At 36.4% G+C, this 18,427-nt stretch overlaps 4 protein-coding genes and 1 pseudogene across 11 annotated transcripts; all 5 read left to right on the forward strand.

Annotated features, from left to right (window-relative positions):
• The first annotated feature begins 212 nt into the window (after nucleotides 1–212).
• LOC111317173 (uncharacterized) lies at nucleotides 213–2,391 on the forward strand. 3 transcript variants are annotated; one of them, XM_089753735.1, is made up of 4 exons: nucleotides 213–396; nucleotides 846–1,104; nucleotides 1,338–1,676; nucleotides 1,768–2,391. In XM_089753735.1, exons 1-4 carry the CDS (start codon nucleotides 383–385, stop codon nucleotides 2,245–2,247), a joined length of 1,092 nt encoding a protein of 363 aa, XP_089609861.1. In that variant the 5' UTR covers nucleotides 213–382; the 3' UTR covers nucleotides 2,248–2,391. The 3 variants fall into 3 exon arrangements, with proteins under 3 accessions (XP_089609861.1, XP_089609860.1, XP_089609862.1); XM_089753736.1 differs by having other exon boundaries at nucleotides 220–704; XM_089753734.1 differs by having other exon boundaries at nucleotides 219–1,104.
• A 1,296-nt stretch (nucleotides 2,392–3,687) lies between these two features.
• Nucleotides 3,688–5,668, forward strand: LOC111317170 (putative polyol transporter 6). Its single transcript, XM_022919565.2, has 2 exons — nucleotides 3,688–3,928; nucleotides 4,049–5,668. Exons 1-2 carry the CDS (start codon nucleotides 3,859–3,861, stop codon nucleotides 5,545–5,547), a joined length of 1,569 nt encoding a protein of 522 aa, XP_022775300.2. The 5' UTR covers nucleotides 3,688–3,858; the 3' UTR covers nucleotides 5,548–5,668.
• Nucleotides 5,669–6,908: 1,240 nt separating this feature from the next.
• Nucleotides 6,909–9,775, forward strand: LOC111317174 (uncharacterized). Of its 2 annotated transcripts, XR_016333291.1 has the most exons (4): nucleotides 6,909–7,319; nucleotides 7,406–7,621; nucleotides 8,311–8,466; nucleotides 9,383–9,775. XR_016333291.1 is itself a non-coding variant. In XM_022919571.2 (3 exons), exons 1-3 carry the CDS (start codon nucleotides 7,074–7,076, stop codon nucleotides 9,461–9,463), a joined length of 543 nt encoding a protein of 180 aa, XP_022775306.2. In that variant the 5' UTR covers nucleotides 6,915–7,073; the 3' UTR covers nucleotides 9,464–9,775. The 2 variants fall into 2 exon arrangements, 1 of the variants encoding a protein (XP_022775306.2); XM_022919571.2 differs by lacking the exon at nucleotides 8,311–8,466 and having other exon boundaries at nucleotides 6,915–7,319.
• Nucleotides 9,776–9,875: 100 nt separating this feature from the next.
• On the forward strand, nucleotides 9,876–13,643 carry LOC111316468 (plant-specific TFIIB-related protein 1-like; annotated as a pseudogene). The gene is made up of 4 exons (XR_016333292.1): nucleotides 9,876–10,182; nucleotides 10,583–10,872; nucleotides 11,998–12,160; nucleotides 12,567–13,643. The product of XR_016333292.1 is annotated as a plant-specific TFIIB-related protein 1-like (transcript).
• A 459-nt stretch (nucleotides 13,644–14,102) lies between these two features.
• On the forward strand, nucleotides 14,103–17,971 carry LOC111317172 (acidic leucine-rich nuclear phosphoprotein 32-related protein-like). 4 transcript variants are annotated; one of them, XR_016333290.1, is made up of 4 exons: nucleotides 14,103–15,481; nucleotides 15,685–15,772; nucleotides 16,591–17,109; nucleotides 17,255–17,971. XR_016333290.1 is itself a non-coding variant. In XM_089753733.1 (3 exons), the coding sequence occupies exons 1-3, from the start codon at nucleotides 14,387–14,389 to the stop codon at nucleotides 17,257–17,259; spliced, it is 1,188 nt and encodes a 395-aa protein (XP_089609859.1). In that variant the 5' UTR covers nucleotides 14,103–14,386; the 3' UTR covers nucleotides 17,260–17,392. The 4 variants fall into 4 exon arrangements, 2 of the variants coding, with proteins under 2 accessions (XP_089609859.1, XP_022775302.2); XR_016333289.1 differs by lacking the exon at nucleotides 15,685–15,772; XM_089753733.1 differs by lacking the exon at nucleotides 16,591–17,109 and having other exon boundaries at nucleotides 17,255–17,392.
• Nucleotides 17,972–18,427: the final 456 nt, after the last annotated feature.

Consider the following 18,427-nt stretch of genomic DNA (forward strand, 5'->3'; position numbering starts at 1 on the left):
AGTTTGTCACGACGGCCTACCACTCAATTTTTGGCTGCTTTATCGCAAATCAATTTAGTCGTTTTCCTTATCCTGATGTGTGAAATCTTTCCTTTCAATCTCTGCCAGTTAAAACATAGCGACCTTTGGTAGAACGATAAGGCAATCATGGAAACGGTCTATTGATCCCATGTTTTAATTCTTCTCTTACAGAAGTTTTCACCAGGTTAAATTTTCTTCATAATCTTCTGTAATCTGGTTAGAGGAAAGAAAGGATGAAATTAGGGAGGGAGAAACTATATATTTCTTCTGGCAGAAATATTTCTTGATTTTGAAGAGTAATGGAACGTTGTAAGAGGGTTTCAAACTATGCATGTTCAACTTTCTTCCATTAAAATAGTCCATGCGTAACGATATGTAAGCTCGTCTTCTAAATCAACGGAATTTTGGGGCCTCAAATCTCAAAGCTTTAAGCCACTCCAGCCAATTCTGAATAAGCACTTGGCAAGAAAATTTGAAACAATATAGGTTGCTCTAACCCCCCCCCCCCCCCCCTTTTTGGAAACTTCGTAAACAATCTGAATCGGCTTAGCTTAAAATGTATATAAATCGTGCCCACACGACTCCTACAAGTAAGGAGAGCCCTTTAGGCAAATCTCTTGCTCTCAACTTCCCCACGTATTTCCCTTTTTCACTCTCAGGATAGAGGTCCAGGAGGAGAAAGGGTACTTGGTGTTTTGACTCGAATTCTATCTCTTCCTTTTGCATCTCTAACCAATTACTGATTTCTTCATTTTCTATCTTTTTTTTATTTTTTCCCGTCTCTGAAATTGTTAAATGAGGAAACTTTGTCCAAATATTGACAGAGACGATGGCCTTGAGACGGTTCTCGAGGTCCCAGTACCCGAAGAAATGTTCACCAGCATGGGAAACAATCTGCAAGTGCGTTTGGCAAATATGTTAACATGGATGAAGGCTCAAACCTCGGATAAGTGGTCGCAACCTGTCATTGCAGGTCGTATTAACGAGCTACGCTTCCTTCTTTACCTTGTTGGATCTCCTCTTATTCCTCTCCAGGTGCAATTGGGCCACTCTATTTACAAGCCTGTCAAAGATTGCTCAATTGTAAGGATATTGTTACCCTCCTCTCAATAACTCCTCAGCCATGTTTTAATATACAATTATACATTTCCTTGTTTAGATTATAGGCTATTTTTGTCATAAACTCAAAAACCAAACACACAAAAACTTGTTTTTGAATAAAATTTCAATAAGAAATGAGTTTGATAAACAGACACATGGGAAATAAGTGTTATATTAAGGACTTTAATTATTAACTCAACTTTGTTTCCTCCTAGCAAGCTTCAACAGCAAAATACATTGTGCAGCAGTATATAGCTGCTACAGGAGGACAACAGGCATTAAACGCAGTGAATAGCATGTGTGTAACTGGTCAGGTGAAAATTACTGCATCAGAGTTTCACCAAGCTGATGCAAGGATTAATGTGAAGAGCACGGAGGAAATGGGTGGATACGTACTCTGGCAAAAAGATCCAGATTTATGGTGTTTGGAGCTTATTGTATCAGGATGCAAGGTGGTTTGTGGAAGCAATGGCAAACTTTCCTGGAGGCATTCCTCTAATCAACAAACTCCCATTTCAAAAGGTCCTCCTAGACCCTTGCGCCGGTTTCTTCAGGTATCGTTCATTCTCATTATCAAATTTATACATACAATACAAGCATTTATTCTCCTTTTGACTCTTTTTTTTTTTTCCATTCTGTGCTAAGGGATTGGATCCAAGGTCCACGGCCAATTTGTTTATAGATGCAACATGCATAGGAGAGAAAATTATAAACAATGAAGACTGTTTTATCCTCAAGCTTGAGACAAGTCCTGCCATCCGTGAGGCTCAAAGTGGACCAAACTATGAGATCATCCACCACACAATCTGGGGCTACTTCAGCCAGAGGTCTGGTCTCTTGATTCAATTTGAGGATTCCAGACTACTGATGATGAAAACCAAGGATGACAATGATGTTTTTTGGGAGACTAGGACAGAGTCAGCTATGGATGACTATAAGTATGTTGATGGCGTTAACATTGCGCGTTGTGGTAAAACAAGCGTCACAGTGTTTAGATATGGAGAGCAATCTGCTAATCACAAGAGGCTGATTGTCGAGAAATGGAAAATTGAAGAAGTAGATTTCAATGTATGGGGTTTGTCAAAGGATCATTTTCTGCCTCCATCTGACCTGCAAAAAAATTAAGACTTGTCATCATAAGAAGAGAAAATGTGCATTTTTCTTCTCATTTTTATAACAATGGAAATGAAAAAAAAAAAAAAGAAAAAAAAAGAATGTGTATATAAGAGAGAATTTGAATGCATTATTTTGATAATTTAGATAAAGAAATTTTTGAAGAACTTCTTCTGTCTTATATCCATTTACATTTTGCTGGTTATGAAGAATGAAGTGCTAATAATGTTAGATACAATATATTGAGATGCAAAAATATACAAATAAAAGATATAAAAGCAACAATAATTAAAATTTGATAAAAATTTGCATAAATTTAATAAAAATAAATATATATTTTATATTTGACATATAAATATAAATTATTATATAATAATTTTTATATTTTATAAATATTTAATACAAAATAAATACACAAATACAAATGCCAACGGAAAATCGAAAGGAAAGGCTGCCTGTAGCTTGAATACTACCAATAATAAAAAAAAGCATGCGGCTACAGCAGATCCTGTATCATCACAGAATTAGTATTGTGAAGTCCAATCTTATATCATGATATTTTAGGAATTTATTATGATATATAAGTTAAGATTTAAATTTAAATTTATATGATATTTTTTATAAAATAAAATTTTAAAATTTTTAGATAAAAACGAATAATATCTTATAAATTAAGTATAAATTTTCACACGATTATTAATTGAACGAGAGTTAGTATTATATCATAAGAAACATCTTTAAAATCTCAAAAGAATTAAATATTATACGGTAGGAGTCATTTTTTAAATTTTAATATTTGATATAATTTTGATTTTATATATACTAAATATTATATCGTAAGAATTACTTTTAAAATTTTAATGAATTTAAATGTTAACGATGAAAATTATTTTTAAAATCTTAAGATCTTATGTAATTTTAATTTTATGTATATTTTATGTTAACAAAAAAAATCTGTGACACCCTAATAAGAATTACCTTTAAAATTTTAATGTGTCACCCCAGGACGAGTGCTTTCCTATTCCGACTTTCACACAGCCTCCAATAGCACAATCGAGACGATGAGAGGTTCTCTATTCCTACGAGAAAAAAGTAATAGAAGTTTTGAGAATTCAAAAAATGTCACAACGTGATTTTAATTCTGTGTATATTTTATGTTGAATATAATAAAAATATTAAATTTTAACAAAAAAAAAATTTATGACCTCTTGATTTCATAATTTATAAAATCTATTATGACACGTTAATTAAGATTTATGAAATAAAATCATAAAGTTTTAAAATAAAAATGAATAATATATTTAGTGCGTGAACCCCCAAGCGTATCCCCTTGTTCTTTTCTACTACGGGACTTAATATTTGACTTTCGGTAGACAGAAGAAAAATCAACATTTCTCATCAATCATTGAGATTAAACTTTTAATAATTATAGCCCTCGTGGCCTTAGTTTTTAAATTTAGGTAATTCTTTTCTGCTCCTGGACTTATTATTTGACTTTCGGTAGACAGAAGAAAAATCAACATTTCTCATCAATCACTGAGCTTAAACTTTGAATGATTATAACCTGAAAATTTCTGGTGTTCTTTGGCCTAACCAGTTGAATGCTTCCTTGAACTCCCTAGCATGGCTTTAACAAAGTTTAAATTAACACGTGCAATCCTCGCCTCCATGACTTCATTTCTATCTGGCATACGTGAGTTTCCCCTTCTCTCAGTCTTCAATTATCGTTCTTTTTTACAGCATTATTTCTTTTGACTCTGCTTAAAAGTTAAAACAGTTCTCAAATTCTTTTTTTTTTTTCGTTTTTTTTCAGACTATAATGATTTGAGCAGTGAAACAGCGGATTTTTTCATGAAAAGCGATGAAATCAGCAGAAGAAAGATGGAAAATTTATTTTACTTTTTAATCATTTTCCATTCAATAGCATCGTTAACTGCTGGAACTTTGTCTGATCTTATTGGCCGTAAATATAGTTTGATTTTGTCTATGATTTTCTTTTTCCTCGGTTCTCTGGTCACCAGCTGTCTAGCTCTAAACTATGTCGTGTTCGTGACGGGTTGCCTTTTATTTGCTATCGGAATTAGTTTTGTACAAGCTGTAACTCCCGTTTACATTACCGAGTTATCCCCCGATTCGACTCGCGGGTTCTTAACGACTTTCCCTGAAGTCTTTTGGAGTATCGGATATTTATTTGACAATATCTTTGCTCGTTTCACTTCCAAGAAGCTTTTCACTTGGCGACTCCAGTTAGGACTCGGAACGATTCCGTCATTTTTGTTAGCTTTAGCTATGCTACTCACTTTGCCTGAATCACCGGGTTGGCTTGTAACTCGAGGTGAACTCAGTGAGGCAACACGAGTTCTTAAGAAAACCTCGGTTAGCGAAGAGGAGGCCGAGTTAAGACTCGGCGATATTAAATTGACCGCTGAGTCAAAACAGAGTGGCTGGGTAGGATCCTGGAAGAAGCTTCTCCTCCATCCGTCACCGTCCATTCGAAGAGCTTTAATCGCAGTCGTTGGATTAAATTTCTTTCGAAATTCAACAGGAATTGATGCTGTGAATGAATACTGTTCCAGACTTTTAGCAATGGCTGGGGTTAAAAATGGGGAAGATATTTTAGGCGTTACATCAGCCGTCAGATTAATCCAGATTTGCATCATCTTGACCGCTGGTTTTCTGATGGACAAAATCGGACGACGACCATTACTTCTGGCCAGCGTCGCTGGCATGATCTTATTCCTCGCTGGTTTAGGTTTGGGATTGACGATCGCTTACCAATCGCATAAGAGAATATGGGCCGTTGATTTGAGTGTGGCCATGGCGTTCCTTTGCATAGCGTTTTTTTCTACTGGACTGGGCCCCGTCACGTGGGTGTACAGCTCGGAGGCTTTCCCTTTGAGATTAAGAGCCCAAGGCGCAAGTATGGGAGCGGCGGTTAATCTGGTTACACGTGGCTTAACGTCGTTGGCCTTCTTAGAGTTGTACGGTTTCATCACGGTTGGAGGTACGTTTCTGTTGTTCGCTGGAATGGCATCAGTGGCGTGGTTGTTTTTCTATAAGCTACTATCGGAAACACATGGGAAATCCCTCCATGAGAAGGAGATTAGATCATGTACCTATGGTGTTGGTACATCGGCTGGTGCAGTATTATCAAAGCGTGATGGACACGTGGCAATATCAAAACGGTTTTATGGTCATGAAATCTCATCCTTTGATAGAAAATTGCTCAAGAGAAGTGCTTCTTTCCCGGTCTCTTTTAGGCCATCTTCCTCTTTGAAAAATTATTTCACATCAAACACAACCCAATTTTGAAAAGAAATAATAAAAAAAAAGCTTTGAGATTTATTTATAAAGATTTTAGATTATATAAGATATTACTACTAAATAATAATATTTGAGTTTCATATGATTTAAAATTTTAAATTATCATTGTCTTTTACACATGATTTATATTTGTATAATTGTATAATATTCTAGATGTGATTTATATATGATGCAATTCCATCATCATCAAACATGAGAAATTAACTCAAACTTGATTCATATTTCAAAATCCATGATTTACTTTGTATTTTTAGATTGAGAATAAGAAAATACGATTTCAACTTTATAAATAGTAATGTCTGAGCTTATAAGTCACGTGCTCAAATACTTATTCTGATACGTTAAATTAAATCACAATGTAATTGTAGATATAAATAAATATAACATTACATTAATATGATTTAAAATTTTTCAAGATTTAAACTATCAAAATAAGAGAGGTAAGGTTTGAAATATAAGAGAGAAAGAAGGGGCAAATTGTAAAACTCAAAACTTAATTGATTAAATTCATAAATATAAGAGAGATTAGGTTTGTACAACAACAGAACAAATTCTAATAATTAATAATTGGATTTTTGTAGCTACACCTTTAAGCAAAAAAAAAAAAAAAAACACCTCTATCTTTACATTTGACATTTATTATCTTATCATCAAATGAGTATTAATTTGGACAACATGTATTATTTTTAATAATTATGAATTTAAAAAATTATACGCATACTATTATCTTCGGACTAATTAAATAAATAAAAATTAAAAATTTATAACAGATCAAAGTTTTCAAAAATAAAAGGTTACATTTTGTTTTTTATTCGGGAGGTGGGGTTGAGGTTGCTTCAACTCTAACTTTAAAGTTATATAATGCCACATCGTCTCCTTTGACCATTTGATCAAGAGATTGTTGGGAAAAAAATGAATAGATTTAAAATTATTTTTTTACTGCAAATTTATAATTATTTAATTATAGCTCAGAATTATGTAAATATCTATTATTTATAAATGTAAGTTTTATATAAAATTTTGATAAATTTTATATAATTTTAATTTATAATTAATTAATTATATTACAATTAATATAGGTGATATGCTCATTTTTTATGCATGTAAAATTAAAGTATTAAGAAGTTATGAAAATGAAAATAAATTAGGTATATTAAAAAAATTAGTAAAAGAAAAAAAATTTAAAAGGAAAGATATTAAGGAATGAGCCCAGCCCAGCCCAGCCCTACAATAAATCATGGAGGGAAAACGACACCGTTGAAAGTCGGTAGCCCTGTCCATACTCTATGAGAAACCGACAAGTAACCTCGCAAAACCGTTAAATCTCTCATCACATTCACGTCAACGGTCAATATCCACTCCAAATCAGATAATGGTCAACTAAATCGAAATCAATCCCCTGTTGTTTCCTTACCAAAACCAAATCCAAGTCCATTTCTTACTAAACAAATAAAGAAAAATAAAATAAATAAATTCGGAAAATTAAAAAAATCGTTTCGTTTCTTTGATTCGAAATGAAGGATGATGATACTCTGCCCACGACAACGGCAACGACGACGACAACAAATGTGAAAAAGGAAAGCGCAGATTCGAGTTTGTTTGGTAAAGGCCGGTATAAGTTCTGGGCATTAGCGGCGATTTTGTTACTGGCATTCTGGTCGATGTTCACCGGCACCGTCACTCTCCGGTGGTCCGCCGGTAATCTCAACCGTCTTTCCGATGATCTCGGTAACCCCATTCACGACGATCTAGATGTCCTCGTACGTTTCCCCTCATTTTTTTTCTCCATTATAATTTTGCATTGGTCTAAAAAATATAGTTTTTATCTCAATTGCTTTTTTGTTAGGAAATGGAGGAGAGAGAGAAGGTGGTGAAGCACATGTGGGATGTGTATACGAACAGCCTTCGGATCAGATTACCGAGGTTTTGGCAAGAGGCGTTTGAGGCTGCCTACGAGGAGTTGACTAGTGATGCTCCTTGGGTTAGAGAGGCTGCAATCACTGAGATCGTTAGGATGTCCGTACGCTTCGTGGATCTTGATCCTCCTCCTATCCAATCAACGGTAAGGATTAGGGTTTCTTTTCTTTGTGAATTATGCTGATTTGCTGCATGTTATCATTTTCTTTCTCTTTCTTAGCTTTGTTTTTGGTGATCTAGAATGCTTGTCTCGATTCAAGTGCTTAACCATTTGATTAAACACATCCTTTGCTTAAGCAACTAGGTTTTCCGCTAATTACTTTTGGCCCTTAGCTTTAACAGATTTTCCTTTCACTAGAATTCTTTTTAAACCTATTATTGTTTGCGATTTCTGTAAGGTTTGGTTTTGCATGAAATTTGATTTCTATTGTATATGACCAGAGAAGCAACTAGATTGCCCTGGCAATTACATTTGGTTAGTAGCTTAATGGATTTTCCCTTCATTAGAATTGATTTACCTGCCTGCTATCAGTTTGCTACTTAAAGCAACGTTTCCATTTCATTCAAGTATAATTTCTGCCCTTTGATCGTCCCAATTGTATGATATTTTTTTTTAGTTTTTAAATAGTGCCATCTTCCTTTTGGGGACTTCGCATTAAGTGAGTGGGATCCAGAATTTGTATATTTTTAGCAGTCTAGCATACACCAATTACTTTGGGACTACTTAGTTGTGTTTATCTTCATTTGGTTTCCTGCTTTGCCATTTCTAGTTAAGTTGCTGTAATTATTAGCAACTTCAATTGATGAATGCAAATTACTTCTTGCCTTCTATAGGTGGGAGATATCAGTTCACACAAAGCTGTAGTTATTCTGAAACTTGATGGCATGGAGATGTAATCTCTGGTGGTTCAAGTTTCTCTGTTATTCAATTCTTTGGTGCAGAAGGCCTAAAAGAATAAGATTACGTCAATTGAATTACACCAGTTGTTGGTAAAGTTTCACCCTGAAAGGCAAATAGATCTGGTTAATTCAATTAACTAGTATGTAGGTTTATGCCACTCAACCTATATGGTAAATGGAGCATATCTGAATTAAACATGATTTTGCAGCTGTGGATATTCTTGGTTTCCTACATCTTACCATGTTTGTAAGGAGAGAAACAATGAGCTGGAGCATATTTCCCTTTCTTACTACACATGCTACCCCCCTTTAGTATTCTAGTTTTCTGAATTCTAATAATTTGGGGTTGTAGACTTTCTCTGTCTGCTAGGGTTATAGAAACCGAATAACTTAAGCATGTTATATGCTCTCGTATTATGAGCATGGCTTTCAGCATGTTTAGTCTTAGGGTAATTTGCATTTTACTGTCCTTTGAATGACTGTCCCGAATGGAACCCTGTGATAATGTTGTTACTTTTACTCTGAGATATCGTTTTCTAGAGTTAGTTGGAGTGCCATTTATTCTATTTATCTGTTTGGGATCTTTCAATTACTTAATGTCTGTGTGACCAATCAAGTTACATCAAGTCAAATTAATTCTTTTCGTCATTCTTCCATCCTGTTTCACTTTAATTTGATGAACCATAGGGGTGTCCTAGATCTGAGAACCTGTTTATCTAAAGGATTATTACAAGCGCAGCATGATAATAGGTTGATTGGTATTAACTTCTCATGATTGAATTCCTAGAATTGTATTCTTCAATTGATAATTCTGATTCATCTCCAAGATCCTGTCCCCCAAGTTTTCCTTCTTTCCCAAGTAAACTCTTATTCATGGTTAAACTCCATGGCATTCAATGTCTTTATTTTATGCTGTTGACTGCTTTTGTTTTGTTAGCTTAGTAGAGTGAGACGTAAATGGAATTTAATTTGTATTCCCCTGCGTTTTTACCATTTATGTTGGCAGAGTGTAAGAGAGCTGAGCAAGGGTCTGAAACGAGCAGAGAAAGGTAGATCCAAGGTAACCTCAAGTGGAACTGATCAATGATGTGAAGAATGCTGGATCTAGGGTTTCAAATTTACTACTTTTGTACTCTCATTTTGCTCATATGCTGCCCAAGTTTTTCACAGATAGTGGTCGGCAAAACCATATAGTTCATTCCATTTTTCTCACAGGGAGAAACTATGTATTTATTTAGTTAGGTTCTCAATTCTTTCGAAATTTTGCTGTCACGATATTGTCCTAAAGGGTGGTTAACTGAAACAACCACCTACCTTAAGCCATATAAATTCAAGCGAGAAAATTTTGAAGAGATTTCAATTACATAAATATTCAAGTGAAGAAAATGTTTCAAACCCATTCCTTTTGTTATTTGGGAGAGGAATTCGAATTGTGTTTTCATTTTGTGCAATTTAGTGCCCTAAATTTGATATACACAGCAATTAGTAAATAACTAACGATGAAGTGTCCATATGCTCGGTGGCGCAAGGTCTGTGCGCCAGCACGACCACAGGCCGGTCCATAACAGAGTGCATTTCGTGCGGTCGGGTCGTCGAAGAGCGCGAATTCCAAAACCACCACCTCTTCCACGTGCCTGCTCAAGACACCCCTCTCTGCCTCGTCACTCCGACGTCCCCGCTCCTGCGTTCGCCAACCAAGTCCACGAAGACGAGCCGTTTGAGCCCACGGGTTTTATCACGGCCTTTTCCACACGATCACTCGAGCCCAGCTCACTCTTCCTCTGCTCATTTAAGGATTTCAATCAAGTTTGAATTCATATAATATTAAATTTAAATTCAAATTTGATTAAAAAATTAAGACTCAAAATTACTTCGAGCTCAATTAAATTTTTTTAATTCAAATTTAATTTGAAATAAAAATTAAATTATTTAAATTTATTTAATTAAATTTAATTAATATATAAAAACAAAAATTTTTATATTTGATAAAAATTTAATTATTTATATTTAAATTTAAATTTAAAATATTTTATTAATTAAAATATAAAAATTAAATTAAATTCATAAATTACTTATATAAAATATAAAAATATTTAAATTCAATTTAATTAATAAATTAATATAATAAAATTTGAATTTACTCTATAATGAATTTAATTCGAATAATTTATTAATATTAATATATCATTTATACTCTTTCTCTCAGCTCTCTCCTTCCCGGCCAACAGCTGAGCTCGAGCGGACTCTAGAACTTTCTTCGTGCTCAACGCAATCGTCAACGTCATCGTCGACGGTTGTGGTGGATAACTTGAGGGCGTATATGCAGATTATAGACTTGGCGTCGATTTTGGGGTTGGATTGCGATATATCGGATCACACGTTTCAATTGTTTAGGGATTGTTGTTCGGCTACCTGCTTGAGGAACCGGAATGTTGAGGCCCTTGCTACTGCCGCTTTTGTTCAGGCCATTAGGGAAGCTCAAGAGACCCGAACTGATTTTACATTTGAATTGTTTATGTTAAAATAGTTTAGTGGTGAGGTAGATTTAGTTGGAATTATATTGCTGAATCAAGTTGGTTCGTTATCACAGCTGGGAGTTGTGCCTCTTTGCAATTTCAAGACCCTTTGGTAAATTGGATATTTGATGCCCTAAATTGGCCTGCATTTGCCTCACATGGTTGAGATGTTTGACCGTTTGTGCCAGTTTTTGAAGCAGATTGTTTTTAGAAAGAATCTGTTGTGTGTATGTCTGTATGTACAGGCTATACACGAAATTTTGGAAAATAGTGGTTCTTTTCTCCTGTAAATTATGTGGTAATGCAAACTCTATGTTCCAAGTTTTCCATGTATACATATATATGTATATTTTATTACAATCAATTATTGTGGCGTGAGAATTGAGAAAGAAAATGATTGACCAGAAGCTAATTGCTGGTATACGGAAAGTTCTCAACTACTACTACTGCTGGAGTTTGAGATAAGCATCTTGTAGTCTTTGCCCTTAGTATATGCAGGACCTATGTGTTATCGGTAGTCCATAGATGTCTTTCTTATAAAGAATTGCATCCGTATCTCTTGTGACCTTGTGTTATGACACTGCTAAGGTTCCTTAGGTACTGTTCTTCAGTGTAATGTGAGATTTCAGTGGCTGAGAGTTGGTGGCATGGTTGGTTTCGGAATAATAAAATGGAGAATTGAACTGGTATAAAAATGAAGAGAGTAAGTAGGCAGGTGGGCTTGAGAGGTGTACCGGGCAACCCTTAAGGTAAATCAAAGGAATGATGACTGTGGGCACCCTTAAGATAAATCAAGGGAATGATTACTGTGTATGGGTAAATATTTATGAGGAATTGAGGTGGTGGAGGAGAATATATGAAAAACTAAAATGCTACAGAATTCTCGAGATTGTGAGTCTTAAAATCTTGGAACTAAATGCTTCTTTTTTTGTGTTGTTTTAGTACTTTGAGCACTTGAAAGGGAAAAGTTAAGAGTGGATGCTTGATTATTAACAAAGAGGTTGCTCTTGCTAGGGTAGACAATAAATCAATGACAGGAAATCTCTATGGTATGTTATTTTCCCCTTCTTTATTCTAATACATCTCTAGGGGCTGTTCTCAAATGACAGGAAATCTCTATTGCTGTCAATGTACGATAGAAAGAGATTGGCAAGTACATCGAGATACTGGGAGAAGCTCTGCAATTAAGTCAGCCTTTCAATAGTAATTCTATATCAGTCCATATGCCGAGATTTTGCACTCTCCTCCAACTCAACAAATCTGCAAAGGTACCTTTCTGTTTAAGAGTCACTGCTTGGACCTAGTTATCCTAGTTGATGAAGTTGAATTTTATCTATTAGAAGTTGTAACCCTTTCTATATGCTTATGTTTTGATAATTAAGATGGAAGGTGTTGCAGATAAATGTTAGAAGAATGTAAAAATTGCTTAAAATTAGATAGGACTTGTTAGAAATCATCTTGCAATAGATGCAAGTTGTCAGGAAAGTGTATAATAAGATTATAAATGGAATTTACACTGTATAATTTGTTGGTATCTGTTTGGTGTGGCTTAATAATATGGATGAGTAAATCAATTTCTGGTGCCACGCAATTATTTTAGAAATGATAGCTCCCGCTTTTAGGTTCTGATTTTCATTGAAGGTGGCTGTAATAGAGTCATCTTAATGCGTTCAGGAGCTGGCTACTCATATTGGAGAAGTTGTGATCAACAAATGCTTCTGCACTTGCAGGAATCCAATCAGCATCTCTGCTGCTGCTATATGTCTGGCATGCCAATTAGAAGACAAACGCAACACGCAGGCTGAGATATGTAAGGTTACAGGTCTCACAGAGGTGAACCTCCGAAAAGCTACAAGGAGTTCTTAGAGAATTGGGATGATCTACTTCCATCTAATTATACTCCGGCTGTTCCTCCAGAGAAAGCATTTCCCACAACTACAATCGCCACAGGCAGATCTTCTGTGCCTAGAGTTGGTCCCATTGACATGACTTCTCCATTGGACAGAGATAAGCAGCAAGACTTCAAGCCAAATAAGCCTAATGAAATATCAGAACCAGGCTTTCAAGCTAGAGGCAAAGATGATGCAGAAAGCAACAGCAATTATTCTGGAACCAATGCTGCCATGTTGAACCGGCCACCACATTTCAGGCAGCCCTGGCTTCAGTTTGGGGCACCCAGTGTTAGGGCAGCGGGAGATAAAAACCAGACCATCATTCTAGGAGACATTAACGAGGCACAACCAAGCTTTCCAGAGTTAAGAGTAGAAAGGAGTTATGTGGAAGATCGATTCAAGGGGTGCTAGTAGTTCACTAAGGCCAAGCCAGTTCTCAAGCAGTCCAGCTTCAAATTTGAGCACAATCACTTGGCCATTTCGCTCACCACCCTCATCAGGACCTTCTCCAAACATGCCATTTGTGCATCCACCAAAGTTGCCACCAGGTTATGCAGAACTCAAAGGAACCGGGACTCAAAACGGAAGCAAAAACACCAATTAGATGGAGACTCCTAGTGAAAATACAGCTGGTCCTACTCTGTGTCATAAATTGTTTGGGTGGCAAAGCAAAGAGTGGATTGGGAATTTTTGTCTTTTTGGGCTTTGGCCCAAAAGAAATCTTTTTTTTTTTGGAGTTTGAACATAGCTGGCTGGGCGGTGACTCGTCGGACGTGAGTCGAGATATTTGTTGGAACCATTAATCGCTCGTAATGCTTAGCTAAGCCAGCTGTCCATAGTCCTTGTGGCAGTTCCGTAATTTCTTATAACTTGATAGGCATTCTTCTAGTTTTCCTGATATTTATGCGCAAAGTGACGTGTCAAACATGGCGAGGCCTTGCACTGGACCCCAGATCATTCTCTCTCATCAACCAACATATTCCTTCTCGAAAACAAACACACCCACCTCGAATTTCCACCGTTCAACTCATCCACGTCAGTGATCCGTGTACTCGATCCAACGGATCCCTTTCCTCCAATAATTTACAAAACCACCTCTCCACGGCCTAAAAAAAAACCGCACCCTTTACCCTAGCCACGAACAACGAGCCCAACGTTTTCTCTGGGAGGTTTATCTCGACTCGCCAACCAATAAGAAACAAAGAAAATAAAAAAATAAAAAAAAAAAGTGAAAGAGAGAGAGAGGAACAACGGAAATTGAAATTGGGTTTATTTTCTTTTATTTTATTTATATCTGTGTTTTTCGTTCTCAAGCGCTGGGAACTTGAAAGAAGAGATTCCGTACATCTGGAAAAAAAATCTTTAGGGTTTTAAGCCGCTGATTCATATTGCAAACCAAAATTACTCTCGATCTTCTAAAATCTAGATTTAGGGTTTCCTTTATTTTTTTTCTTAAATTTTTTTAGCTTCCTTTTTTGAAATTCTTTTCGAACAATCCCTTTGAATCTATTCATTTCTGTAGAGATATAGGTAAAGAAGCTTTAATTTGATATTTATTTATATAAATAGGGGTATATGAGATAAAAATAGTGGCCGTATTTGATGGACGAGATCTGGGAGAGAGCGGTGGAGACAGCGTTAGACGGGCAAGCGGACCACGCGGCGGCTAGAACATTGACACTTGACGGTGCGGTGAAGTGTGTCCAAGGTCGCCTCCCGCCGCCTAGTCTCTTGGAAAGATTTGAGAGTCTTCAACACCTTTCCATCGCCAACATCGGTGTTTCATGTCTAGAACAGTTTCCTCGTCTCCGAAATCTCCAGAAACTCATCCTTTCAGACAACAGAATCGCCGGTGGCCTCGAGTTCCTCGTCGAAGCCGGCCTTGACTCGCTCCGAGACCTCGACTTGTCCAACAACCGTATTCAATATATCGAGGATCTTGCCCCGCTTGCCCAGCTCAAGCTTGTTTCGCTCGATCTTTACGAGTGTCCGGTTACCAGAGTTAAGGATTATCGATCTAGGGTTTTCGGGTTGATTAAATCGTTGAAATACTTGGATAAAATGGATGCTGAGGAGAATGAAAGGCCGGAGTCGGATGAAGATGAAGAGGATGATGATGAAGATGATCCAGGGAGTGGGGAAATTGATGGTGAGGATCGGCCGTACAGAATGAATAATGGGCATAGCTATGGAGGCGAAGGGATTGTTGATGTTGATGAGGATGAAGAGAGTGATGCCGATGAAGAGGAGACAGAGACAGGTAGAAGAGTAAATGGGCAAAGTCATGAGGCGAATGGTTTTCGTATTGAGGAAGTGGCGAGAGATGAAAATGAAGAAGATGAGGATGAGGAGGATGAAGAGGAGAATGATTCAGGTGAGGAAGTTGACGATGATGATGAGGAAGAAGATGATGTTGTGGAAGTTCATGAGATTGGGGATAGTGATGATGATGAAGATGGGATAGAGGATGATGATGATGATGGCGAGGATGATGAGGCGGAAGAGGTCGATAATGATGAAGGGGATTTTGCTGAGCCGGAGAGTACTGGGCGTTTGACGAGCACAGAAGGGGAGATTGATGGGCATGAACATGGAGAAGATGACGGAGATGATGACGATAATGGTGAGACTGGTGAGGAAGAGCAAGGTGTTGAAGATGATGGGGAATTTGAAGATGAAGAAGAGGCTGAAGAGGAGGTGAGATTCCTTGTTTCTTGCAAAAATACTACCTCATGCTTCTATGGTTTAAGATTCCTTATTTCTTGCAATAATACTACCTCATGCTTCTATCGTTTAATCTAATTGATGTGTTTTACTTTCTACTTTCTACTTACCATTGTGTGTTTGTGTCTTAACTTGAGTGAATTGTTAAATTGAAATGGCCTTTTTAGATTTGCCAGGAAAAGCAGGTGACATGGCTATGCTGCTATGGTTTGAATGCTGTTTCTTTGTTGTTACTTGTGGAATCTCTGCAAAGTTGTTACAAAGGTTTTTTTGGTCTTCTAGATGTGTACAGAATTTAATTTTTTCATATACACTTGTTGTTGTGTGCTTATGTTGCTTTTAAACATCAAAGGAGAACAAGTGCTGTGCTTCTGTCATGCTGCTAGCCAAGAATCTCGCACTATAGGTTATAGGCCTTTACTCACAGTCAAGCATGTTATAAATCTGACTAATTTGTTGTTAGAAATCATATACGTGGATTATTTTTTCCCCATGAAACATCTAGATACACACAGCCTTTAGAGTTTTTCTACATGCTTCCTTAGTGATTTTAGTATTTCACTTTTTGTTAATATATGGTTGTTTTTCAACTTTTGTTATTAGTCAATCTTGTAGTCTTTTCCTGGTGAGGATAGTACATAAATTACTTCGAAGAATACTGGTTTTGGATTTTTAATTTAGAGCAAGCCTTGTGAATTGTTTTTCTTGAAATCTTTGAAAGCTGTAGCTTATCAGCTCGTCCTCAAAACTATTGATATTTGTTTCTGTATGTGCTCATTACCAGAGAAGGTGAATTTGGTTTTGTCTTTGAAGTGTGTTTTAATCCCTTGTTGAGAAGCTCTTCGTCTTGAGAATATACTTGTTAACTTGTTCTGTGTCACTGCTGTATGCCTGTCCTTGCTATGACCCTATCATTAGGAAATTTTAAGCTTTCTTATCTAAACTATTTTTTGAGGAAGATTCACTGTTTTCTTTTGTGTTATTTATCTTCTGGTTCTCTGAGAATCGTATTTTTAGTTCACTGAGCAGTTTATTTACAAACTCCAACTTGGTTGGCAAACTTCATGTTCTATTGATTGCAGTTAAAGTGCAGTGATAAAGCTGATAAGCCACTTCTTAATGCCATGGCTGACTTTTTTATTAAGGTTCTGTGTTATCTTGATATTTATGGTGTCCTGAAGGGATTATGGGTTATTTTGGAAATTTTTAGTTGATAATCTTATCTGTTTCTCTTAACTTTTCTGCCTGCATATTACTTTTTGTTGGAGTAGTCTTTGCTTGTGGATTATTTATAGAAACTTATTATTTCTCTTTTGAAAAAATTATTGGCATGCAAGTATTCCGGTTGTGTTGTTCTAGTAGTTTAGTTCTTCAATTATTTGGTATTACTGTAATTATTATTATCTGAGTTATAAGTTATTGTAGCTAAAATGTTGCCTGTCCAGAAGAATTGTGCTACTTTTATAGGTTTAAAGTCATCCTACTTTTTGTTTACTTTTGGGTTGTTTGGGGGATTGAGAGGAAAAGAAAAGGGGTGGCTGTTGAGGAGGAAAGCTTGGGGATCTGTTTGGATTTTTTGCCTGATTGCCGTCCTGTCTTAGGTATCTAGTATTATCTTTGTTTTGAATATACTTTGGTTTTGTCTTTTTCTTTTTCATTTTATTTGTTAATTTGTGATTCTTTTCATTTAGCTCATTATTTATGATGAGATGGCTTTAAACTCATTTTTGCTGACTGGAATGGCAGGATGAAGACTATGGTGAAGGTTATCTGGTTCAGCCAGTGGGCCAGTCTGAAGAACATGATGCTGGAGGTAGTGATATGGATCCTGGGAATGAAGAAGATGATGCGGAAGAGGAAGAAGAAGTCGAAGATGATGAGGAAGTGCAAGTGCTGCCATCCTCTTCACAGCCCAAGAGAAAGAGAAGTGATGATGCAGAGGAGGACGAGGATGGTGAGGATGATGAGGAGGAAGATGATGTTGAGTTTGCAAAGGCATCAAAGAAGCATCGTTAGCTCTTTTCGATTTCCCGAGTTAGATCTTTTGTTAATGCTTTGAAGCAGGGGAACTTGATGTTAGATAGAATGGTTGATAGTCTGGTAGTGATGTTTGGCCGTGTTCATGGACAAATGTTTAGGTGAAGGAATTGTGTATCATGGGTGGTACATGCTTAGTTCAAAAAGTCGTTAGCTTTTTTCCTCTCTTATATAGCCGTTACTATTTGTTAATTCAAATGGCAGTTATGAAGGGTTTACCGCCCATGTTCAGCTCTCAGGAGTAGGAAGTCTATTTATAAAGGGGAATGGAGGGAAAAATAGAACTTGATAAACCTTTGTTTTTTGGTGTTTGGTCGAGCGGGTTTTTTAAAGAAGGAAGGGTGGGGGATTGTAAGTTATAAAACGATTGTAGATAGTAGCATCATATCGAATCACAAGTCGGCTTCAGGCAATTGACCAGCTTAATACTTTTTCATCACGCATGTCATCCTGTGATTGGTTGAATGGTTGAATGGTTTTTAATTTATGAGCTGCAGCAGTAGGCCATGTGGCAATCATGCTAGGGGTTGATAGCAGAACGGTCAAGGTGCAATTAACCTTTACGTCTCACAGTCACATGTGACATGGCACCTTTGCATGATGTTTTACGGATTCTTTTCTGTGAATATGATCGAGCGGTCTGATTACCGTTGATCTCTTTGTTTTTTGTCACTGTAAAGTTTCGCATCTTTGTTGTTGTTGCTAGTATAAGTTTTACTTTTAAATAAAAAATTCTCCTGATTCAAAAAGTGGGTGATAAAATTCATGTTGCGATGGATGGTATACTTGTAATTTAGATAATTATAACGTAATCTGTGGAAATAGTAATTGTGAAATTGAACTATTGTTTGGGCCTCTCTGAGCTCTTTACTCAGAAGAGCC

This window comes from Durio zibethinus, chromosome 24 (assembly GCF_047325235.1).
Source record: "Durio zibethinus cultivar Kanyao isolate XHJ-2024 chromosome 24, ASM4732523v1, whole genome shotgun sequence".
NCBI lineage: Eukaryota > Viridiplantae > Streptophyta > Magnoliopsida > Malvales > Malvaceae > Durio > Durio zibethinus.